Consider the following 26,864-nt stretch of genomic DNA (forward strand, 5'->3'; position numbering starts at 1 on the left):
GATGGGAAACCATTCATGTTTTGTGGGAAAAAAAAAGAGACTTATCTGTACTGGTTGTGTTTTGTTGCAGGGTAGATAAGTAGTTTTCCAAGGTTACGTAAGGACTTATTTTTAGGACTCTTCCTCGTTTTAAACACCACGCGTGGTGATAACGACCACTGCAACAACTAATGACTGTATTAAGCTGTAAAATGTATTATTATTATTATTATTACTTGTTGATTGTTTAGTTTTAACAAGAGAAGACGTGTGTGTGCATCGGTCTGGCAGTTCTCACAGGAAACTACGTTATACACTCAAACTGAAAGATTAATATGATTAATATGCTGCAGTGATGAAACTGTTGTTACATGAACATGTCTTTTTTAAAGTTTTCATATCAATTTCAACAACTTGCGCAACCAAATTCACAATTTTGCCTGCTGTTTTTTCCATTTGTTCATCTAACCATATAATAATAATAATAATAATAATAATACTGGATATAGTAATAATAAAATCAAATAATTTGGATGTAAAAATAATAAAATTTGGATATAAAAATAATAAAATTGGGATATAAAAATAATAAAATCCATAATTTGGATGTAATATTAATAATAATTATATATATATATATATATATATATATAATCCAGTGAGTCAAGTAAATTCTTTATGAGACAGTACACGCCAGTTTCATGCCGTAAGCAATCATCAGCTGTCAATATATACATTATTTATTTCATGTAACTATGTAGGTACATGAAAATATTTGGATTCGTGAATAAAAGAAGGTATTCATGCAAATTAAGTATTTAAATAGATTACACGCTGAAAGAAATGGAGGATTTCAGGAAGTTTTCAGGACCACTGCACTGCTCGACACCAATACATTCATTAGAGACTATTTTACTACCTGTTGTCAACAAAACTCAGTGCCCGGATCGGTGTCATTGTTAAATGAAATAAACCTACATTCATGTGAAGGCCAGTCATCACATCACACAACTGCTCTGGTATTTTGTTGAGTTTTACTGAAGGAAATGAGACTCTGGGGTACGTGCCGTCTTGCAATACAGCAGAGATTTCACAGGGGGGAGCATTTGTCCCAGCATGCAGAACAGCACACACACACACACACACACACACACACACACACACACACACACACACACACACACACACACACACACACACACACATTACAGCATCAGATTGAGCAACTTTGCATTTCCTCATCAAATCTGTTTTCATATCAGAGGTGAAGGTTCACCTCACTGTTGCATCATCACCTGGTTGTTGCATCATCACCTGGTTGTTGACCCGAATAAGCAAATACTAAAGCAGACACTGGCTTGATTCAGTTGTGCCGGCCAAGGTAAGATAACTTGTGCTGCTGTTTTTATACATGAAACGATATAGCAGGGACATGTAAATACTGTATCGATGTACGTTGACTGTATATCTGATGACAGAAATGTAAATACTGTATCGATGTACGTTGACTGTATATCTGATGACAGAAATGTAAATACTGTATCGATGTACGTTGACTGTATATCTGATGACAGAAATGTAAATACTGTATCGATGTACGTTGACTGTACATCTGATGACAGCGTGGAAGGCTGCTGCTGGGACGTAGTGTTGCCAGCCCAAACCTTTTGTTTGAATCCCTTTATCACTACAGCTCATAGCAGTCCCGGTGTACAATTCATACCCCCCAGGGCGGCACGGTGGCCCAGGGGTTAGCGCTTTCACCTCACAGCAAGAAGGTCCTGCGTTCGAACCCCGGGGTTTGTCCAACCTTGGGGGGGGGGGGGGTCGGGTCGGTCATCGCAGGTCGTCCTCTGTGTGGAGTTTGCATGTTCTCCCCGTGTTTGCGGCAGGTTTTCTCGGGTGCTCAGGTTTTCCCCAGCCATCAAAAAGACATGCATGTTAGGGTTAGTACTCCTGTCTGTGCCCCTGAGCAAGGCAACGGAAAGAAGAACTGGAGTTGGTGCCCGGGCGCCGCACGGAGGCCGGCCACTGCTGCTAGCAACACAGCTAGGATGGGTTAAATGCAGAGGAAGAATTTCCCCACGGGGATCAATAAAGTAGTGAAGAAAAAAAAAATCCAGAGGGTTTTGTTTTCAGCACAGAAAACATCGCCAATGACGGACCTTTCTGAAAACATCTCGCAGGAGATTTAGACATCGGAGGATTTAATCCACCACTTAACATGCAGTGAAATATCAGATATAACCCGTGCTTTCCATGTGGCCTGCTTCCCCAACCGTATGCGTGCACTCTGGGGCCATTTCCCCCCTTTGCCTCCGTATTTCAAACATGCCGGGGGCCGGTGAGAAGGTACTGGGAGTGCACAGCTGTCAGCAGGCTGCACACAAGTTTGACCCTCATGTTGACTCTCTGTAGGTCACTCATTGGTCTGAAGGAGCGGGTCAGTGAATATAAATAAGCCAAGTCAAGCTGCTGTTTGATGTCCGCTTCTCTCTCTCGCCCAGGGACAACATGAGGCTTTTTATCCTGGTTGCCGTCTTCGGGCTGGGTCTGGCCCAGCACAACCCCCACATCAAGCATGGCAGGACAACCATTGTCCACCTGTTTGAATGGCGCTGGGCCGACATCGCTGAGGAGTGCGAGCGCTTCTTAGCCCCCAATGGCTTCGGTGGAGTTCAGGTATGTACGACCTGTTATTACCATGTGTGAAGCTGGGCAGAGTGACAGGTTTAGCTATTTATTTATTTATTTTTTGATGCGGCAGCGGGACAGGCTAAGCTAACGGCTAGCCCATGTAGACTGGCAGTCCCGATAACACCGAGGACGGTCTGGCGGCGGCCTCGCCTGGCGTTGACTGTGTTTTTGGTGTCGCCGTGTGGCGTGCGGGGAGGTGTGTCGAGGGTGTCTGGCTGGGAGAGCAGGCGTTGGCTCCGCTGGGAGAGATTGGTCTGCTGCGTCCGGTGGGCCCAGGGACCCCGGCCCCTGCCTGGAGCTGTGCCCGATGAGGAAACACCAAGGTCGGTCTGGCAGGACGCGGAAGCGGGGCAGGCTAAGCTAACTGCTAGCCTATGCAGACCGGCAGTTCTGAAAGTCATCCTGGCGTTCGCTCTCTTGGACAGTAATTTTTTTGTTGTTGTAGACATTGGCTATATGTGTTTTTGTAGGTTTTTTTTGTAGTTTGGATACGAGTTTTTGTCTTTGTGTTGCACTGCTGTGGGCTGGGGGCGACGATATATGGAATGAAATGACAAATAAATGTTCCCGATTCCTGATTTTTGGAACATATTGCAAGATGTTTTTCACTCAAGCCAGATGCAATACTCAGATTAACACCGCATCAGAAGATTAATTGAGTATGCAAAAAGATTATAACAACCTCACAGCACCCTTTTGCATATTATGGGTCTCAATCATCACACAAGCCAGATTTGCTCTTTATCCCGTTTCACAAGCTTCCCCCACACGTCGCCTCCACATATGAAGAGGAACTGACTGGAGAAACCAATAACAGATTATAACCCTCACCCGGATTCACCTGATCCTATTTCTTGGAAAGAAAACGAGTCCGAGGCACACTCACTTTATCCCTATCTAGGTTAAATTCCTAAAGATTGCTAGTGAGCGCAGTCCGTGTGATTAAAGGTGGAAATGTTTATCGCTAACACGTGTTTCTGTTTCCCCGTGTCACTCAGATCTCTCCTCCCAGTGAGAACATTGTGCTGAGCAGCCCCTGGAGACCCTGGTGGGAGAGATACCAGCCTATCAGCTACAACCTGTGCTCCAGATCTGGCAACGAGAGCGAGCTGAGAGACATGATCACCAGATGCAACAAAGTCGGGGTACATTTTGACAGCACCTAGTGACTCCACAGCCGTGCACAGTAGGCCACCATATTCTCACCTGAAAACTAATAGAAGGAATCAGATTATGAAACTTTTAAATACAATATTTTTGCAGATTAATCACTCAAAGGCCAAACTTAAAAACATGTAGTCCGCGTCCGGGTAGCATACCAACATGGGGATCGCCAGCTCGAATCCCCGTGTTACCTCCGGCTTGGTCGGGCGTCCCTACAGACACAATTGGCCGTGTCTGCGGGTGGGAAGCTGGATGTTAGTATGTGTCCTGGTCGCTGCACTAGCGCCTCCACTGGTCGGTCGGGGCGTCTGTTCCGGGGGGAGAGGACTGTGGGGAATAGCGTGATCCTCCCATGCACTACATCCCCCTGGTGAAACTCCTCACTGTCAGGTGAAAAGAAGTGGCTGGCGAATCCACATGTATCATAGGAGGTTTTTGGTAGTCTGCAGCCCTCCCCAGATCGGCAGAGGGGGTGGAGCAACGATCGGGACGGCTCGGAAGAGCGGGGTAATTGGACGGGTACAATTGGGGAGAAAAAGGGGGGAAAATCCCTCCCCCCAAAAAATAAAAAAAAAACAAAAAAAATGTAGTCATGGGTAATATATGAATGATGGTGGGGGGGGGGGCAAGAGAGATGGCCTAACACTTACTAATAACATTCATGGTTGGTGGCATAGAAACATTTTGCAGGACAGTTTGTTTCAGTGCACCACATTTGTCTTAGGGGGCCTTCATTTACATTTAAGCTCTGACCTCTAAAAAACCCCCCATTAGATGCAACCTCGTGTCATGAATGGAAAGGTCAAAGACACAGTTCTGGTAGAAAATTACAGTAATTCTGGGATAATCACGTAACAGCGAGGAATGTAAATAATGGAGCTTAAAAGGGTGGAAGGACTGATGTTTTTGGACAGCTTCAGTCTATTATAAAGACAGACAATGAGAGGACATGGAGCTGAGGCCCTGAGCTCGACTCAACCTCAGCATGCTGCACTCAGACAAGAGCCAGCATGGCAAGAGTCTCTGCATCATCATGGCGGATCTGAAGTTTGCTTTTTACCTGTTTTGGCTTTTCCTTGTTTTTGCTATTTTTACCCACAGGTCAACATCTATGTGGATGCTGTCATCAACCACATGTGTGGAGCCGGCGGTGGAGAAGGTACGCACTCGTCATGCGGAGGCTGGTTCAGCGCCAGCAGGAAGGAGTTCCCCGGCGTGCCTTACAGCCACTGGGACTTTAATGACAACAAATGCAGGACCAGCAGCGGCAATATTGAGAACTATGGGGATGCCAATCAGGTACCGTGTGACTTGAGCGTTGCCGCGCTGATCGAGGGAACAGTTTTTCTTTTAGAGCGATAGTCTGGAGGGAGTGTCTTGATGCATGCTCAGTAATCCAGGGAAGAAAATCAAAGAAGGTTGAATCAGTTCATCTGGACACAACGTTTACCGAGAGATACGTTCCATCACTCAACTAAGTGACATCTTCAGACTAAACTACCCTCACCCCTTATAATACCCCCTTATTCATAGCCTGGAGAGAGTGTAGCTGCTGGGTTACAGACACTCATGCACAATGCACAGTGGTTTTGTACTGTTAACCACACTGGCAGCTCAACAAGCTCAGCTCAACTTGACCTATTCAAGAGAGCTTTGACAGCAGATTGTGAGGTAGATATGAGATTTACTCATTCCCTTTCTTCATCCAGATGTTCACGCTAGGATTAAAAAAAGAGAATGTACCTACAGATGACTCATCCTGGCGATGCACGTAACACTGAACAATAACGTGAAAGAAAATTGCAATAAATAATGGTAAATAAAATAAAATACATAACAATAAGCCAGAAATGGATGCAAATGGTACCTCTGAAATGGATTCAGGTGGCACATCTACTTAGTGGTTGGCACCATCACCTCACAGGGAAGGATGTCCTGGGTTTGATCCCAGCCCTTCTGTGTTGTTGGAAGTGAATGATGTTATCAATATGCACCCGTAGCAAAGATGCCCACACACGCTGTAGGTGAGCATCAGGGTGCCCTGAAGGTGACAGACTGTCCTTCAACAAGTTAGCCTACTTTCAAGCGCTATGCTAGCAAGCATGTGCCCTGCTAAGTGCCCTTGAGCAACGCATGCTATTGCCACCAGCTCCATGGGGCACTGCCCTGCTCAGTGATCTGAATTCCTTGTAAAAGTCCACAAATGAAAAGACAACTGATCTATGGATGGGTGGGGTGGGTAAATGAATGTGATTTTAAATATCACATTACAGTGTGTGTGCTGATAGGAAAAAAGAAGGAGGTCAGGCTTCTTAGCCAGGGACGGCTGGTATAAATGGGTTAACAGGGCTAAACCCTCCCTATCGTTTACCATAAAGATGAGAAAATTATTGTTAAAAAAACCGTAGAACAGATTTTGGTTGAACCTAGAGCAGCAACAGCACCAAATACTCGTAAAAGACACAGTGACAGGATATATCTTAACGGGCTTATTTTTTACAGCCCAAACACAGGAGCATCGGCTTCCAGTCAGCTTCGTGGTGAGTGAGTGACAGGCGTCGTGACACGCCCCCTTGATTTGCTGATCATTTGGGCTAAATTCATTCAGCCCTCAGGCCACTGACTTTTGACCAATGACAGCAGACGTACAGAGTAACGGTACGCACAGTGAGGCGGTACTTGTGCGAGAGCGGGCGTTAGCATGAACGAGGCGGGTTATTTACATTGTCAGCCATTTTCTTCTTTGTCTTTGGAGGAAAAAAATTGGAAGTGAAGAGACTGGGGACACATTGTCCGAATGATGTTCAAATAACACAAAGGGGCAAACGACAAAATCCCAAGTTTTGTGTTACCTGGTTTCAACGAAAGGACTGGCTAACGGCAAGTGTAGCTAAGAATTCACTTTTCTGTTTCCCATGCCTGCTTTCTGGGGGAGACGCGGCTTGGACCCAACAAGGAATTCTGGATTTGAAACATTTATCCGACCAAATTAGGAAGTGTGTGTGTGTGTGTGTGTGTGTGTGTGTGTGTGTGAGAGAGAGAGAGAGAGAGAGAGAGAGAGAGAGAGAGAGAGAGAGAGAGAGAGAGAGAGAGAGAGAGAGAACAGGGGGGGGGGACAGAGGGAGGGAGCAATATGGAGGGACAGAGAGAGAGGGAGAGAGAGAGATGGAGAGACGGAGGGAGAGATATGGAGAGAAACAGGGGGAGCAAGATGGGGGGAGAGAGAGCCAGAGAGGGGGCAAGAGAGAGAGGGGGAGAGACAGAGAGAGGGGAGAGAGAGAGAGCGAGAGAGATGGAGAGACGGGGGAGAGATATGGGAGACGGAAGAGAGCGAGACAGAGAGCGAGGGGGGAGAGAGAGAACGATATGGAGAGACAGGGGGGGAGAGAGAGCGAGACAGAGAGGGTAGAGGGGGGGAGAGACAGAGAGGGCAGGAGAGAGACAGAGAGAGGGCAGGAGAGAGAGACAGGCCATTCTTGTGGGTACTTCTCTATAGTGTTGCCCTTGCTATATTATATAACAAGGTCTATAGTGTCATGGCTGTAACTTGGTATCTCGGGTGTGATGCTGCGGTTGCTGCAGCATGAACTACAGATGGGTGTGATGCATCTGTTAGTCTACCCACCCAATATCACCACCAGCCAATATCACCACCACCCAATATCTCCACCAGCCAATATCACCACCACCCAATATCACCACCACCCAATATCACCACCAGCCAATACCACCACCAGCCAATACCACCACCAGCCAATATCACCACCAGCCAATATCACCACCACCCAATATCACCACCAGCCAATATCACCACCACCCAATATCACCACCACCCAATATCACCACCACCCAATATCACCACCAGCCAATATCACCACCACCCAATATCACCACCAGCCAATACCACCACCAGCTGTCCCTGTTCTTAGCAAACAGAAACACATTGCGAGTCTGACTCCGGCTTCTCTTAGGTGCGTGACTGCCGTCTGGTGAGCCTGCTGGACCTCGCCCTGGAGAAGGACTACGTCAGGGGCAAGGTGGCCGACTACTTGAACAAGCTGATTGACATGGGCGTGGCTGGGTTCAGAGTGGACGCCTGCAAGCACATGTGGCCCGGCGACCTGGACGCCGTCTCCGGCCGTCTGCACAACCTCACCGCCACGTGGTTCCCCAATGGCTCCAGGCCCTTCATCTATCAGGAGGTACGTTTGGTTGGATCGATCTGAGCTTACGAAGGAAACAAGGTCAATAAAACAAAAGGAAAAAAGTAGAAAGACACCAGATGGGGGGGGGGGGAGCCCAAATGTGGGTATGAAACATGTCACTGCCAAAGAAAAAGAGGAAATTCATGGGAGAAGAGGGCCACGGATCAACTGGGAGGGAGCGTACCAGCAATATGGACAGCTTGATACCAACTTATCCATACCTGCATATTCATTTGGTGATTTAACAAAACCAAACAAGGACAGTGAGTGTGCTCAAAAACTTGCAGAAACGGGGGAAAAAAAACCAACACAGTCGCTGCAAGTAAAGCAAGCTGTGGTTTCACTGAACGCGGCGTTGCCAAAGTATGCTCCATGTGGACGCTTAATGTGGACACAGCTCATTGATTTCACGAGGGCATCGGGAATTTTTTCCATCTTCTTCTGAACCAATTGTAAATTGCATTTCTGTGGTAAAGTTCGACCTGTTTGTTAATTGTTTCCTTGTTTGGCGTAAATGTTGCGTTCACGGTGTTGTTTTCCTTTCGAGGTCATTGATCTCGGGGGAGAGCCGATCACATCCAGAGAGTACTTCGCTTTGGGAAGGGTGACCGAGTTCAAATATGGTGTGAAACTGGGAACGGTCTTCCGCAAATGGAACGGCGAGAAGCTGTCATACACCAAGTATGTTGGTCTGCGTCCGTCGTCCCCCTTTGCGATGTGTGTGTTATGTAGGAGCTCATTTCAAGAGTTTCTCCTCAAAATGAGATTGCTGCCGTTTGGGGGAAAAATGCCGCTTAATATTATGGTATGCACGGGGATTGCCAGTTTGAATCCCTGTGTTACCTCCAGCGTTGGTCCGGTGTCCCTCCAGACACAATTGTCTGTGTGTGTGTGTGTGTGTGTGTATATATATATATATATATATATATATATATAAAGATGTAGAGATGTAGGAAAAAAAAGTTGTAATACATGTCAGTATAAGCTTGTTTTGTGCGTCACTCACTCATCAGCTGCCAATGTGTTCAACACGCACACATATAGTATATATATATATATATATATATATATGTGTGTGTGTGTGTGTGTGTGTGTGTGCAGGTCGCTGCACTAGTGCCTCCTCTCGTCGGTCAGGGTGCCTGTTCAGGGGGGAGGGGGAACTGGGGGGATATAGTGTGATCCTCCCATGTGCTACGTCCCCCTGGTGAAACTCCTCACTGTCAGGTGAAAAGAAGTGGCTGGTGACTCCACATGTATGGGAGGAGGCATGTGGTAGTCTGCAGCCCTCCCCGGATCGGCAGAGGGGGTGGAGCAGCGACCGGGACGGCTCGGAAGAGTGGGGGTAATTGGCCGGATACAAATGGGGAGAAAAAGGGGGGAAATTAAAGAAATACATATATTATGGTATGATCGATTGCCCGTCTTTAAAATTCAAAACTACTGTAGTTCTTGAATTACAATACAAATGCAGATAATTCATTTTTTTAACATATTTATTTCGCTTTTCGACTGTTAAATCTTACTTTTCTGCCCAGGAACTGGGGAGAGGGATGGGGTTTCATGCCCAACGACAGCGCCCTGGTCTTCGTTGATAACCATGATAACCAGAGAGGGCACGGTGCGGGCGGTGCCTCCATTGTCACCTTCTGGGACTCCAGGCTCCTCAAGATGGCTGTCGGCTACATGCTGGCCCACCCTTACGGAGTGACCAGGGTTATGTCTAGCTTCCGCTGGAACCGCAACATTGTGAACGGAAAGGTTCACCGTCATTTCATTTTTGTTGTTGTTATATTTAATGCAACAATAACAGGGTTTGCCCAGTATGTGTCACTTGTAACCTAATGTGGATTAAATTCCTCTGTCCTGAATGGATTTGCATGTCCGCTTGCTGATCCATCCATCCATCCATCCATCTTTCCATTGATGCTGCATATCCATCATCATGTGCCAGGATCAGAATGACTGGATGGGCCCTCCCAGTTATGGTAATGGATCCACCAAGCCTGTTCCTATCAACCCTGACCAGACCTGTGGAGATGGCTGGGTGTGTGAGCACAGATGGCGTCAGATCAAGTGAGTCCTGAAAAACCCACCGAATCCTCTCACACGACGTGCTTTGATTCTGCACTGGAAGCTTTGTTTATTAGAGCTGGTTCAACTGGTCTTTGGGAAAAAAAAAATGTATTTGTTTGTTTAAACTTCAATGAGTGCCAGAAAGATAAGACATTTTGAAAGTCAGTTGGAAGTCAGTTGGAAGTCAGTCACCTCTCTGTGTTTGACAGCACATCTCTGAACCTGAACACCTCTCCCAACACATCTCACATTTTATGGAAAACCCTACCCATCTGGTGCTGCAAACATCAAGAAAATGTTGTGTAATGTTAATGTAGAGTAAAATCTCAAACACACACGTCCTGCTCTGCAGGAAGTACCTGTGAGGGCAGGAGAAGGTCCTGAGAGGTTTAAGGTGCACAACATGCCGGGATGAATCTGATGATGCAGAGCAACACTCACTAACAGTTAAAACCTTCAAGCCAGATGAGAATCTGCAAAAGCTGTGTCAAATGCAATGCGGCCCAGGTCATGTGACAAACAGGTTTTTTTTATACATTTTTTATCTTATTTACAACCACAAAGACACAGGAATGACCTACAGACAGGAAGGGAGGGGTGGATAGAGGTCAACAACATGTAGAGTATAGAAATGGAGAGATAAGATGTCGATGTGCATGGACATGATGTGTGGTAAAGGATTGTTGTAAGTAGCAGCTGTGTGGAGTTTAGACATAAAAGTACTTGACAGGGCTCGCTGGTTCGAATCCCCGGTGTTACCTCCAGCTCGGTCAGGCGTCCCCACAGACACAACTGGCCGTGTCTGTGGGTGGGAAGCCGGACATGGGTATATGTCCTGGTCCCTGCACTAGCACCTCCTCTGGTCGGTTGGGGCGCCTGTTCGGGGGGGAGAGGGGGACCTGGGGGGAATAGCGTGATCCTCTCAGGTGCCACGTCCCCCTGGCGAAACTCCTCACTGTCAGGTGAAAAGAAGCGGCTGGCGACTCCACGTGTATCGGAGGCAGCATGTGGTAGTCTGCAGTCCTCCCCGGACCGGCAGAGGGGGTGGAGCAGTGACTGGGATGGCTCGGAAGAGTGGGGTAATTGGCCAGATACAACTGGGGAGAAAAAGGGGGAAAAATCCCCCCCACCCCAAAAAAAGTATTTGGATCTTTGATGATATTTGTAGCAGCAGTAATAGTAGAAACAAACAAAAGGACGGTCGGTGGAAAATAAAGGGAAAAAGTGAGTGTGTAAGTGAGTAAATATATAAAGAAAAAATGAAGAAGGGGAAAAAGAAACTTCAATAAATCATTAGGCGACAGTAATGATAAGAGCAATAAAAATAATGACGACGGCGAAAGCAAAAAAAAAGTTTCAGTGTTGTTTGTGTCTGTGTGTTTCCACTTGTGTGTCTGCCTCTAAAGAGTGTATGTGTGTTTGCAAGAGTGTGTGTGTTTGTGAGATCCTATTTGTGTTTGTGTATGTATGTGAATGTACATGAATGTTGTTTGTTTGTGTTTGTTGTGGCCCGAGAAGTTTTGACTACTTTTCACTGAATTGTTCAGATTGTGATCAAACATTTATTTTCTCTTCATTATTTCCTCCCTGGGAAACAATCTTCCCTAAACTTTGTCCTCGTGGGCGTCTGGGTAATGTAGCAGTCTATTCCGCTGCCTACCATCACGGGGATCGCCGGTTCGAATCCCCGTGTTACCGCCGGCTTGGTCGGGCGTCCCTCCAGACATAATTGGCCGTGTCGGCGGGTGGGAAGCCAGATGTGGGTATATGTCCTGGTCGCTGCACTAGCGCCTCCTCCGGTCGGTCGGGGTGCCTGTTCGGGGGGGAGGGGGAACATGGAGGAATGGCGTGATCCTCCCAAGCGCTACGTCCTGTGGTGACTCCACATGTATCGGAGGAGGCTTGTGGTAGTCTGCAGCCCTCCCCGGCTCAGCGGAGGGGGGTGACTGGGATGGCTCGGAAGAGTGGGGTAATTGACTGGATACAATTGGGGAGAAAAAGAGAGGGGGGGGGGACTTTGTACTCATGTCAACCTGGATACTACTCTCATACTGTCCAGGCGCTGTCAACAGTCCCGCACACAGTATATTTACAACAATGTTGTCTTATGTCCTCCCTTAGAAACATGGTCATTTTCCGTAATGTGGTCAACGGGCAGCCTCACAGCAACTGGTGGGACAACAACGGCAACCAGGTTGCCTTTGGACGTGGGAACCGCGGCTTCATCGTCTTCAACAACGATGACTGGTGAGAAGAGTGACTTGACATCCTGGCTATTACCTTTTCAAGTGACAGTTACTATACATGTGCAGGATGCTTCCTTGGTCACAATGATGTCAAAGAATGACACATTTTTTCCATAAAAATATCAACATTTGAGTTCATAAACTGTCAGTCGTGGCTGTTTGGATCACTAGCGTCGGCTGTCTATGATTTCAAGTGCACTGCATGGAGACTCGGAGGATGCTGCTCACTTCCCTTTCTGACTGCTTACTAGAAATTAAATCCTGGTTTTCATACCACTTCCTCAAAGTTAATAGTGATAAACCTGAGGTCCTCCTAGTAGGCACCAAATCTACTTTGGCCAAACCTAATAGGTATTCCCTGACTATTGAAAATTCTATAGTTCCCCTTTCACCCCAGGTTAAGCGTCTGGGTATCATCTCTTGGACAGCACATTATCTTTTGAAGCTCACATCAACAATGCTACTCGGTCTGCATACTTCCACCTACACAATATTAATCATCTTCGCCCGTCACTTACACCTAAAAGCACAGCCATACTCATTCACACCCTGGTTACATCCCGTATCGACTACTGCAATTCTATCCTCTTTGGTCTTCCCCTCAAGTGTCTTCATAAACTTCAATTGGTCCAGAATTCAGCTGCCCGTATCATTACCAGAACTCCTTCCATAGATCACATCACCCCTGTTCTTCAGCAACTCTACTGACTCCCTATTAAATACTATATCAATATCCTGCTCCTCACCATTAAGGCCCAGGCCCTTAATAACCTAGCTCCTTCATATCTTTCCAAACTCCTTCATATCCACACGCCCTCCCGCACTCTCAGATCCTCTTCTGCTCTCCAACTCACTACACCATCAGCCTGCTTGACTACCATGAGGTCCAGAGCCTTCAATCATTCTGCCCCCCCGCCTATGGAACTCTCCCCCACAAGACATTCACAACACTGACTCTCTTTCAACCTTCAAATCCCATCTCAAAATGCACCTTTTCAAACTGGCATATTCAGTCTGATCCACGCTTCATTGAGTTTTGTGCAGATGATGACTTTATACTTATCTGTTGTCTTAACTTTTTATTGTCTACCCTGCTTTGTTTTGATTTTATGCTGTCTGATACAGTGCTGCTTCTTTTTTTTACTGTGTTCTGTAAGGTGTCCTTGAGTGCTCTGAAAGATGCCCACAAATAAAATGTAGTATAATTATTACTATTATTATTATTATTATTATCATTATACCAACATCATAGCTGAAGCTTGGAAACAACATTCAATAACCTGTCTTTCCTGTCACTTCCTCAGGGACCTGGATGTGACTCTGAACACAGGCATGACCGGTGGCACCTACTGTGACGTTATTTCTGGCCAGAAGGATGGAGGCAGATGCACTGGGAAGCAGATCCATGTCGGGGACAGTGGCTACGCTCACTTCAGGATAAGCAACATAGACGAGGACCCCTTTGTGGCTATTCATGCCGAATCCAAGCTGTAAACTATTTTATGTTAACATTGTTACTTGATATAACTGAGTGCTATACGTACATAGTGATACATTACCTGTGACTGGACTTGATGGTGAACAGTAAAGTCACGTTAACTGTATCTCCTGGTTCATGCATCTTTATCATTGTGGTAATTGAAGCAAATACACAACAGAACTGGCAATGAGAATTGAGACGTATCCCTGCGGTGCCATGCTACACGTTCAATTGCAAAGGAAAAATACAGAAGAGTGCTCCGTGGAAGAATTTCACACAAAACATAATCGTGCTTTCAGTGTGGGGAAAAGTCACATGACCCAGCTGACTGCTGGTTCAAAGATAAAGACTTTAGACAGTGCAACAAGAGAGGACACGTACAGAAAATCTGCAAATCAAAGCTGCAATGGGAAGAAGAGACAGGAATGTATGTGAGGTCAGTGAAACTGATTCAAGTGTAGAGTTGTCATGTCTGGAACTTCACTCTCTCAAAGAGACAGATCATAAAATCATATGGGTGACATCTGGGGTAGTGGGAGTGAATTAAGAATGGAGTTCGATACTGGATCTGCCCTCTCAATCATTTCCCACAAAGACTGTGTGAGGAAATTTCCATATTTTAAACTGAAACCTACCTCAGCGATGTTAAAAACATACACAGGTGAGAGAAGATCTCCTAAGGGAAAAGTGAAAGTGAAACATGAGAATGACACAGGTTGGAGTTGTATGTGCTGCAAAGCGAGGGTGCACTTTTATTTGGACGTGAATGGCCGGGAAGTACTCAACTTAACTGATCGTCAGTGAAGGCAATGCAGATCACCTCAAAACAAAGCAGCAGCGCTACAGATGAACGGTTAACACAGTCACTGACACAGTGTGCACAGGTTTTTCAAAGATGGAATAGGTACCTGAAACACATGAAAGCACAGGTTGTACTCGAGGACAATGACAAACCCAAGTTTTACAAGGCTCGTCCTATGCCCTACACCCCTGAACCCCAATAACCAGATCCGGCTTGCAAGAGCCAAATGTCTGGCCCGCGCCGACCCATTGGCACTAAATGCAGCTGTCATAATGTGAAATAAAGTGTGCAATGTATGAAATAAAGTGTGTTCTATTCTATTTTATTTTGACCTCACTGTACACTTGACCGTAGATGTAAGATGCTCTCTATGGTCCTTGACTAGACAGAGCCACTCACCAGCTAAGTCACAAATAAGCAATAACTGTCCTAAACCATGCACATGGCCTATGCAAAAAAGCACAAAGTTGACCACTAAAACTGTCAGTTCAAATCTGACTGGACTGATCAGTTTTGTTTTACTTTACCAGACCACGCCAATCCCAAACAGACATGCTTGATATGCATGCAGACGGTAGGTGTCTGCAAGGCAGATAATCTCAACACTATGCATGCTGCCAGTTTTAATGCCAACTCCCCTACAAAATCAGATCACTGCAAACAAAAAATAGCAAACATGATAACATCATACAAGCACTCCATTTCTACTATCTGTAAATCAACATTGGCACAACAGAGTGCAACACCTACATTCATAAAGGTTTAGCATGTTTCATGGAACCTTGCTAAACCTAAGAAGCCACTTGCTGATGCTGAGTTGATTGAAACATGTGCAATTGATATGGTTGGCGAAGTTTTAAGTCATGGTGAGTAAACACGAAAACGGTTGTGGAGTTATTAAAGCAGGTGCCATTGTTGGCTAACACAGCAACAAGAAGAGAAGAACTTTTAGTGGAGGAGTGTTTTTCCAATCTACTCACTGAGTGGAAGAAAGCAGAAGCCTAGAAGCAGAAGCACTAGCCATAGGCTCATCCTGTGACCGAACTGATATGGAATAGCCATCTGTGTTCACAAGATTTTTTGATGGGAAGACCTTCTGAGAAGAGCTGCTTTGTTTGCGTCCTCTGCCTGGGTGCACAACTGGGGAAATCATCTTTAATGAACCAACAGAGTTCTTTGAGAAGAATGGTTTAGATGTGAGCAAAAATGTGTCCCTTGTCACCGATGGGGCTCCATCAATGGTGGGACAACACAAGGGCTCAGCAAGCAGGCTTGCAACTGTTAACCCAGCACTCTTAGCATTTCATTGCATTATTCACAAATCAGTGTTGTGCACTAAACTGTGTGTGGAAATGAAAGAGGCGATGGATACTGTGACGAGACTGGTAAATTTCCTTCGCGAGAGTTCTAGTCTGCAACATCGCCTTTTCAGAGCATTGCTGGAGGAAATGTCAGTGGAACACAAGGATCTTTTGCTGCATAATGATGTTCGCTGGCTGAGCAAAGGCCGTGTGTTGGAGAGGGTGGGCGACATGCACGATGAGCTTGTGTCATTTTTATCTGGACTGTGGAGCCAAAAAGCCCAAGAATATCAGAGGTTTTTAAGTGACAATAAGGTGATGGCATATGTTATTTTTTGTGACATTATGTCTTATCTAAATCACCTTAATCTGCAATTACAAGGCAAGAACCACACGGTTGCACACATGTATGAGGCGGCTGTAGCTTTCTGGTCAAAGCAGAACCTTTCGGAGAGAGATATTCACGGGAGAAAGCTGGACTTACCACGTCTGCGGGAGCATTGCGAGAAGCATGAGATGTGGAAGGATCCAGCGATGAAGCATTTCATGACGAGCCAGAAAAAACTTTATAGAGAACTTCAAGGAACTTGAAAGCATCCCTAAATTCTCAGGTGACAGGCTCCTCTTCCTGAGACAGCCGTTCTCCATTTTGGCTGACGGCCAGTGGACTGCAGAGGCCGAAAGGCTGGTACCTTCCATAGATGAGGCAACTCTTTAGATGGAGGTCTTGGAGATGGGAACATCTGATTTGCTCAAAGCACAACACAAGGACATTGGGGTGAGTGACTTTTAGATCAACGTGGTTCCCCAAGCTCAATTCAAAAACATGAGAGCTATTGCAGTGATCCCACTCACAATTTTCCCTTCCACGTACATATGTGAGTCATTGTTTTCTTCAATGAACTCGATCAAGAACCAGACTTGAACCAGACAGAATGGACTCTCCAGGGCACATCTTGGCCAGTGCCTCAGGCTTGCCACAACAGAATACAGGCCTGACATCAGAAGGATCACCGCATCCCGTCGCTCTCACTTCTGTCACTGACTGGTGAATGAACATCCATTTATTTTTGTCCGTTTGTCCATAATTAAACGGTTGGTTTTGGACTTATTTTTTCAAGAGTACATTTTTTTCTTGTGTGACCCACAACAGAGGCTTTAAGAATCCCAGGCCTAAATTGTTACTACTACCACCACTACTACTACTACTACTACTACCACTACTACTACTACTACTACTACCACCACCACCACCACCGCTACTACTACTACTAATAATAATAATAATAATGATAATAAAAATCATAATAGCAGCAACATCAACTGCACATAAAACAACTTTTGCTGGCGCAATGGAATAAAAAAAAAAACCAAGACGTTTTGGCCCTTGGCTTGGCATGCATGACATGATTTGGTGCTTGGGGAAAAGTCATTGGGGAACCCTGCCCTACACCAATCGCCCAAAGGTGGAGGCGGAAATCCAGCACTTGAAAGATCAAGGTATTGTGCCCGTAGTCAAGATGACTGGTGCTGTATGCATTAGCTGTGATTTTAAGGTCACAGTAAATCTTGTCCTGCATGCAGACTATTATCCTCACCCATGCATAGATATCTTTGCATCCCTGGTATGTCGAGGGCATTTCTCAAAGATAGGCCTTGCTCAGGCACACTTGCACATGGAAATGGAGGAGTCGTCACCATAGTATCTGACAATAAATACCAAAAAATGCCTTTACCAATATAACAGTATGGTCTTTGATATATCTAGTGCCCCAGTGATATGGCAACATGCCATGGACCAAATACTCCAAGGGATACTCAGCACCCAATCTATCTGGATGACATTATTGTCAGTGGAGTTGATGACGAGACACATCTGGCAAATCTTCAGGCAGTTCTGTCCAGATTTGAGGATTATGGACTGAGAACCAACAAGAGCAAATGTGAGAGATGAGAAAAAGAGAACAAATTTCTCTGACCAAGGCACTCTGTGCAATTAAAAATGTCTTTATTGAAACTTAGACATATCCAAAAAGGACCTAAAAATGCCCACGCGTAGCGGCTTTGGGCCTTCTTCAGGGCATAGTGAGACAAAACAGGAGTGAATGGTTTTTGTGCAGGCACAGAGCACAGGTGTTAGTTGCTTGATTGGATCTAAAGCAACCAATTGCTAAGACCCGCCCCTCACACAGATCCTAGAGAGCAGTCACATGCCAAACACAGTTCTTTGTAAAAAGAAAACAAAAACACAGACTAAGTGTACACACACCCACAACTATATCACAATAAAGGTACATGTTCACAGTGACTCGGAAAGACAGTAGACTATAAATTAGACATTTTCACAAAAAAGGCCTATAGTCTATCTCCTCATTCAAACCTGGATATTCCATTGCCTTAAAATTCCAGATCCAAAAAGTTTCCTGCTGCAGCAACTTTTTCAATCTACCCCCCCCCCCACGTACAGATTTCTTTATCATCTCAATACCCTGGACTCTTAAGGATGACGGGTCGCTATGGTGCATTTCTCTATAGCGTTTGGCCATTGGATAATCTTCATTGTTGATCCTTATTGCATATTTGTGTTCAGAAAAACGTTCTTTTAATTTCCTCTTTGTCCTACCTACGTAAAAGCACCCTCATGGGCACTGTAGGCAATATACAACAAACTCAGCATTACAATTAATAAAGCCATTGGTTTTGTATTCTTTTTGGGTTTTCACGTCAAGGAATGTCTTGCATTGACCATATTAGTTTTCTTCTTTTTTGTTAAGAGGTCAGACCGATTTTGGAACTGGGCTTTTTTTTACTGCACCATCAATCAAAATTGGGGAATAACCCCTTTCACAAAATCTCAATGTCATGTCTTTGGCCTGTTGGGGTCGCTTTATTGATGACATCCTTTTAATTTGGTCAGGAAGTGAGGGTGAACTCTTACAATTCCATGATTATATCAATGCCACAAATTCTAACATTAAGTTGTCAATTGACTATTCCAAAATGTCTGTAAACTTTCTAGACATCGATTTCTATTGATGGGAGTGGCTCTTTACAAACCACAATATATAGAAAGAGTACAGACAGGAACACTTTACTCAGATTTGACAGTTTCCATGCCAAGGGACTTAAAAACAACATTCCCTTTGGACAGTTTCAGCGTTTGAAACGCATTTGCAGCAATGATTCAGATTTTGAAAAACAGGCCAAAGACATGACATTGAGATTTTGTGAAAGGGGTTATTCCCCAATTTTGATTGATGGTGCAGTAAAAAAAGCCCAGTTCCAAAATCAGTCTGACCTCTTAACGAAAAAGAAGAAAACTAATATGGTTAAAAACAATCCCAGACCATGCTTCATCACACAACACAGCCGCTGTGCCTCCAGGATGAAACAAATAATCAGGTCCAATTGGAAAATGATTAATAGTGATCCACTTCCAAAGGAAAATTTCCCAAATCCACCTATGACAGTGTTCAGAAAAGCACCTTCTATAAAAGACAAACTTGTCAGGAGTTACCTGCCAGGCTCAAAAGAAAAAACATGGTTGCATAAAGACCTTTGGGGAACTTATAAGTGCGGGTCATGTAAACACTGTGTGGGTGTCATTCAGTGCAAGACATTCCTTGACCTGAAAACCCAAAAAGAATACAAAACCAATGGCTTTATTAATTGTAATTCTGAGTTTGCTGTATATCGCCTACAGTGCCCATGTGGGTGCTTTTACGTAGGTAGGACAAAGAGGAAATTAAAAGAACGTGTTTCTGAACACAAATATGCAATAAGGATCAACAATGAAGATTATCCAATGGCCAAACACTATAGAGAAATGCACCATAGCGACCCTTCATCCTTAAGAGTCCAGGGTATTGAGATGATAAAGAAATCTGTACGTGGGGGGGATAGATTGAAAAAGTTGCTGCAGCAGGAAACTTTTTGGATCTGGAATTTTAAGGCAATGGAATATCCAGGTTTGAATGAGGAGATAGACTATAGGCCTTTTTTGTAAAAATATCTAATCTATAGTCTACTGTCTTTCCGAGTCACTGTGAACATGTACCTTTATTGTGATATAGTTGTGCATGTGTGTACACTTAATCTGTGTTTTTGTTTTCTTTTTACAAAGAACTGTGTTTGGCATGTGACTGCTCTCTAGGATCTGTGTGAGGGGCGGGTCTTAGTAATTGGTTGCTTTAGATCCAATCAAGCAACTAACACCTGTGCTCTGTGCCTGCACAAAAACCATTCACTCCTGTTTTGTCTCACTATGCCCTGAAGAAGGCCCGAGCCGCTACGCGTGGGCATTTTTAGGTCCTTTTTGGATATGTCTAAGTTTCAATAAAGACATTTTTAATTACACGGAGTGCCTTGGTCAGAGAGATTTGTTCTCATCTGAAACTGCTAACCTTGGACCAAAGAGCACCCAACAAATATATTACTTAACTACAGAGAGGACTGAGCATGCCACTGACTCCAAACATAAGAACAAATGTGAGTTCTTCAAAGACTCTATTGAGTACTGTGGTCATATCAATGACAGGCATGGCCTCGACAAATCTCCGGACAAAACTGATGCTGTTCTGAGAGCACCAAAATTAGAAAATGTGAGCCAGCTGTGCTCATTCTTGAGTCTTGTCAACTACTATCACAAATTTCTGCCAAACCGCTCCACTGTGTTGCACCCTTTAAACTGTCTGTTACAATTGGTCAAGAAATGGAAGTGGTCAAAAGACTGTGAAGGAGCGTTTGAGACTGCTAAACAGCTGACCACACTCTTTGACTCCAGTTTCCCTCTGCATCTTGCCTGTGATGCTTCCCTGTATGGTATCAGTGCTGTGCCCTCGCACAGAATGCCTGATGGTACTGAGCCGCCAATCGCTTTTGTGTCGAGATTTCTAAACTCTGCAGAATGCAACTACGCCCAAGTTGACAGAGAAGATTTGAGTTTAGTATGGGGAGTGAAGAAATTTAAAGTACCCCTTCAGACACGTTTTAAAGTTTAAAAATACTCTGAGATGATTAATATATGGTTTGACATGGTTTTCTCACATAAAAAGCAACAAAAAAAAACTCTGAAAAGAGGCTGGAAGCACATCTACTCTTTCTCCCTCATTGAGAAATTCAGGATCTATATATATGCAAATATAACATGCCTCACGCTCCGCCCACCACCGCTGCTTGCTTTAGGTTGACCAATGAAAGAGTGGTGCGCATCAAGATGGCTAACGTTAGAGCAAACGTCGGAGAGATTCAGCCATACTTATTTGAACCTCAGTCAGACCCAGACTCAGACTCTGTTGTGCACCAAAATTGGCGACTGGCAGACGTATCAGAATGGCAAGTATAGTTAGCATCTTTTATTTATATGTTATTTGTTAGCATGTAACAGGCAGTGGCTGACACAGCAGTGGTTGTGAAACATACAATAATATCTGCTATGACGTTACAGTGTGTTCACATGTCACATTGTTATTACGTAAGTATATACCAGAGGTCTAATCAAAGTTTGCAGAAAGATATGTTGCGTCTGGCTGAGATTTTTACAGTACATGTAACATCTGTTTAACTTGATAGCCAACCAAGTTTGCCTGGAAACTGCGTCATTGGCAGTCTAAAATTCAAAACCGGTGGTACGTCAGGGCAAGGCGGCCTGCACCGCACTTGAGATTACGGTCCTGAGAGTTTTGTGTCACGTGTTTTCCAATGCCTATGGCTCCCAATGCTGCTCCGTCAGCACTCGGAGTGCATAATGATGGATGCCTTTAGTGACACCGCCGGAGCAGGGGAGGGACCCGCACAAGCCTGGTTGGATCGAAGTCCAGACTAGAAAAGAGGTTTACATTGCACACCACACAGTTATTCAAGTGAAAAACGATGCACACTGGGCTGCGTCGTCATTTCATATGGCTGAAATTTGAAACGTTGGCTAAATACATAGTTCACAGTTTTACTATTACCAAGCAGCTACCAGCAGCTAGCAAAAAAGCTAACGTAGTTAATGCTATCTATACGTCACAAAGGAAATCTGTTATATGCAAAAAGCTTTAATTTGACTGTTGGTTGAGTAAAAGAAATACATAATTTACGTACTGGCTCCCATTCGCCGTCGCAGTCCCAGGATAAATGGTCGGCCTAGCATTAGACTTAAAAACTAATTTCTTGTGAAAACCCAGTGACTTTTGCATCAGGTTATGGAAACGCTCCTGACTGAAATGAGCATTGCAGATGTGCAGTCCCTCAAGCTTGTAGGCATGTCAGCCTGATGTCTGCAAATATATTCCGACCATTTCAGCTGAATAGTGGGATTTAAAAAAAAAAATTTTGGCATCCAAAAACTGCACACTCTACCATGTTTGCTGTCAAAACTTTCACTATGCTAATGCAATCTCGCTCTCTGTACTGACAAGTCCACTCTGCAGGAGGTTTCAGGTTTCTTTGCCCACCCGGTATTTGCATATTAGGCAGCGATTGGCTTCCGGATTTGTGACGCACCAAATCTAGCTTGCCTGGGGTACATTTGAATCTCAGATTTTAGAGAAGTGCACAGACAGCTCCTCCTCCAGTAGAGGCATGTGAAAACACCGCTCTAGTGACAACCTTTGCACAGATACAAGTCAGTATAGTCAAGGCCAGATGTTTTTAAGGGACACAACCATAAGAAAAATACATTTTTGAGTGGAAGGGTACTTTAATCAATATCTATACGGAAAGCACTTCATATTGATCAGAGGTCATAAACCCCTTGTGTCAATCTTCAACTCTACAACGTGTATTCCAGCAATGGCAGCAACATGCTTACAAAGACGGGCTCTGTTCCTAGGTGTTCACACACACCATTGAGTTTAAAGGGACTAAACAACGCAAAAATGCTGATAGGCTCACATGCCTCCCACACAAGTCTCACTCTGTGGAGGACACAATGGATTCAGCTGACGTGTTCCACTTGACCCAACTGGAGTCACTTTCTGTCACAAGAGCTCAGATACAAAAGGAGACCACCAGAGATCCTACCGTATCGAAGGGATATGAGTTGACAGTGAATGGATGGCCAACTCATGGCTACTCCCAGCTACCTGAGTACTCCACCCGTCGTGACCAGCTATCAAGTGTCAAAGCTGTGTCATGTGGGGTACACGTGTCATTGTGCCACTCAAGCTGCGTTCAAGAGTGTTGGAATCACTGTATGAAGAGCATCTCAGTATAGTAAAGATGAAAAGCCTTGCTAGAAGCTGCATCTGGTGGCCTGGCATAGACACTCAAATAAAAGACCTGGCTAAGACCTGCAGTGGAAGCCAACAGATACAGCATCAGCCCCAGAAGCCCCCCCCCCCACACACACACATGGGAGTGGCCCACTACCCCGTGGCAACGTATTCACATTAACTATGCCAGACCCTTTATGGATAGGATGTTCTTCATTGTGGCTGATGCCGTTTCAAAGTGACCTCAAGTCTTCACAGTGAAACAGGCCACATCTACTAAAACAGTGGACATACTGCACACACTCTTCTCGCACACAGGTTTGCCCCAACAACTGGTGAGTAACAAACGCAAGTATATTCACTGAAGAGGAGTTCCAGAGTTTCCTCAAAACGAACAGTATCAAACACCTCACCTCAGTTCCTCACCATCACGCAACGAATAGCTTAGCAGAGAGTTTCGTGCAATCTTTCAAGCAGTCAATGAAAGCAAGTGGGAGGAATGGAACATCATTACAACAAATGTAGCAAACATCCTACTGGCTTACCAAAACACAGCTCATGCTACAACAGGACAGACACCAGCTATGTTGTTCATGGACAGGAACCTGAGATTGTGTTTAGATTTGTTAAAACCAGGATCTGCAAACATGTGCTGGAGAGGCACTGTTCTAGTAGACAGACACAAAAGCAATTGAGAACATCAAGTGTTGGACACAAAGTGCTTGCTGGAGACTATAGAGGTAAAAACCAGAAACGTCAGCCTGGAGACATGCTGTCACAGACAGGACCACCGACTTACACTGTGCGTGTAGGGCCCGACACGGTCTTGTGCAGGCATGTTGACCAGCTACTGGAGGCAACAGCTCGCAATACCACAGCTGGGGAAACAAATGCACATCAAGACTGGGATGAGTTAGCGCTTGCAACACCAGAGGACTTTGATGCCGATAATGACGTTGAGTCTGCACGCTGAACCCCAACCAAATCCTGGTTCCCAAACCAGACGTAAGCATGAGAGAAACCGCAGAGCCTCTCAGTGACTTGATTTGTAGTCATGACTGAATAACTTACCCTAGACAGTTGACTGTCAGTTGATATTGTTGAAAAGAAAAAAGGTTAAAGAAAGACAAATGTTGTAAACAAGTGATGTTTATTTGAGAGTTGATAAAGTGCCATATTTCTGTTATAGTTACTTACTTTGAGATGTTTACAGGTTACATCAAAGCTGGAAGGGAGGAAATGTTATGTCTGTGGAATACACAGTTACAACAAAGGCACTATTTTATGTTAACAGCAAGGCTAGATTAGTACCCCCAGGGACCCCCCCCCCCACACTCACACACACACACACACACACACACACACACACACACACACACACACACACACACACACACACACACACACACACACACACCATGCCCCAGCCATTAAACCCCACCTTCATTATTTTGAGCTTTCAGTCAAGCTGGCATGTGAAATCTACCACACCATAATCACACACCTATTGGTTAAAGGCTGAATAACCGGTCCAGCTGAGCAGGTATGCCTATACAGTTCAATAGACCAAGTATTCTACCATTTCACTCACAAATCACAAGGAAACAATGGATTAAATCATCACAAGGCAGTGTATGACTCTAGACTGTGGCAATATTTGTGTTCATGGAAAACCACCGAAGCAGACAGCACGCCAGGTATTACTGATACATAATAATGTGACTGACTAGGAATAGGCTTACAACAACGCCATCCTAAGATAATCACTCAGCACAGCTGAATGCAGGCTTCAAAATAAGGCTGACTACGTGAGCTAGGCAACTTCACACAGAACTGCAAAAACCAACATCTATTGAACTTGACAAACTGACTCAAACACAATTTTGCAACATCACACCACAGTGATGCAATACACGTAACGCAAATGGCATATCAAATAAACTCATCCAGAAAATATACAGCTACACACAATCACAACACTTTATTCCATTGGTGGGTGGAAGCAGAACAAAAAGCATATGGTGCTTGTAAGTCAAAAACCAGCTTGCTTCCCGACAACTATTTCCAACACAGTTCCCACCAACCAAATTCAAGGAATGTGCCACGCATGGAATGTAATGAATGAGTGGGTTGTTTTTGTTGCGATGAGCTTGCAACCCGTTATATTTCCCAGATGGCAATTGGAGAGATCCAGCCCCAAATAACCGACCATCTTCATCACACAGTCAGCCAGACTTGTGTGATTGTGAATGGGTTCAAATCCTATAAATTACTCAACAACTTTCCCTTCCTCTATCACAAATTGGAACACAAAACTCAGTTGGTCCACATGAGACTTATCAGGTGTGGAGTCTACTATCACAGAGACATATTGTGCTCGCTGTAGTTCTGTAAAAATTGCTTGCTTTGTTTTGTCACCCATTAGGCCAATACATTCTTCCCAAATAGTTGATGACAACTATGAAGTCTTACCACGGCCCTTCTGACCATACTTCTGAAAATGTTCCTTTAAAAATGGATCAAACTGTGCGACCAGTTCTACAATTCCCAGGCGATCACCGTTGTGGGGATTCCAAAAGTTCATCGTCTCCCCGGAACGGAAACCCCCTTTCACTTAAGAACTTAATGACGGTAACTACACGCCTTAATACCTCCTTCCAGGACTGTGACCTTCTGCTTCGAACTGTCTGCCAAGGGAAGCATCCACAGCGCCCGGATGTTGAGTGCAACGTATAAGTGAAAGCATGCCTTTTCTGTGCTCGCCACTCATCTCGTGTTCCGTTATTCTCTCGGGGTGTTCCCAGCCAGTAAACCCAGCAACAAAAGCGTTGCAACGTGTCGATAAAACTTTACAAGCAAGGCAATTAAAAGCTCAGGTGGACGGTGAATAATCCATTCCCGTGGTTGTGAGGGTGTCTGGTTAGTGCATTGTTAGTGAGAGAATGGGTCTTGCTAGCCTCAGTTCCCCCTCCGGGATGCTGGATACTTGGCGGCCCGATTCTGAAAGACCGAAACCCCTTTCCTCAGAATGTCCTCCCGGACATGTAATCGATCCGCATACTGCAAGGTCTTCACAAATGATGGGACCTGCCACTGCAAATAAGCTTGAAGTAATGTTATTTTCCACTGTTTGGTCATCCACGTCTTTGTCCATTTCTTCCCCCGTTTTTTCGTCGTATCTTTTTGTCCCCGTAGCAGAAGGCAGCGTGTCGCTACCGGAGCCAAAGACTTCCAGGCTAACGTTTTTGCTGCTAGCTATGAGGCCAAAGACTTCCAGGCTAACGTTTTTGCTGCTAGCTATGAGGCCAAAGACTTCCAGGCTAACGTTTTTGCTGCTAGCTATGAGGCCAAAGACTTCCAGGCTAACGTTTTTGCTGCTAGCTATGAGGCAGTGCATTGCTGCAACCGATGGTAGACGCTTCCAGGCTATCTTTACTACTTGCTAGCTCGACATCCTCCATCGGAACGCCCTCTTCTTCACTTTGTTTAGCTTTTTTTTCAAAAATCTACTTACTAGCAGGATATTTTGTTATTGTGGTCGGTTCTTTCACTTCCTTTTCCTTCCTTTTCTTTCTTTTGGCAGCCCCGCTGGGCTAGTGGTTAACGGCATCCATTTTCTGCTGCTTGGCAATTTTCCCCGCACACTTCTCACTGATACAACCCAACTGATAGTGGGTCAGGTAAGAATTAATTCCACTGTTTTTGACCTTGACTTGGC

At 44.9% G+C, this 26,864-nt stretch overlaps 1 protein-coding gene across 1 annotated transcript; it reads left to right on the forward strand.

Moving 5' to 3' along the window:
• The first annotated feature begins 1,319 nt into the window (after positions 1–1,319).
• Positions 1,320–14,939, forward strand: LOC130123527 (alpha-amylase-like). Its single transcript, XM_056292718.1, has 10 exons — positions 1,320–1,360; positions 2,487–2,661; positions 3,675–3,821; positions 4,942–5,139; positions 7,812–8,042; positions 8,593–8,726; positions 9,581–9,803; positions 9,997–10,118; positions 12,240–12,365; positions 13,669–14,939. Exons 2-10 carry the CDS (start codon positions 2,494–2,496, stop codon positions 13,856–13,858), a joined length of 1,539 nt encoding a protein of 512 aa, XP_056148693.1. The 5' UTR covers positions 1,320–1,360; positions 2,487–2,493; the 3' UTR covers positions 13,859–14,939.
• The last annotated feature ends 11,925 nt before the right edge of the window (positions 14,940–26,864 follow it).

Source organism: Lampris incognitus, chromosome 14 (genome assembly GCF_029633865.1).
Source record: "Lampris incognitus isolate fLamInc1 chromosome 14, fLamInc1.hap2, whole genome shotgun sequence".
NCBI lineage: Eukaryota > Metazoa > Chordata > Actinopteri > Lampriformes > Lampridae > Lampris > Lampris incognitus.

Bases quoted from the DNA above. Each gene is read 5' to 3' on its own strand.
- LOC130123527 (XM_056292718.1), top strand. From the start codon at position 2,494: ATGAGGCTTTTTATCCTGGTTGCCGTCTTCGGGCTGGGTCTGGCCCAG. The intron at 9,804-9,996 runs GTTCACCGTCAT...ATCATGTGCCAG, and splicing joins GCAACATTGTGAACGGAAAG to GATCAGAATGACTGGATGGG. The intron at 12,366-13,668 runs GTGAGAAGAGTG...TCACTTCCTCAG, and splicing joins GTCTTCAACAACGATGACTG to GGACCTGGATGTGACTCTGA.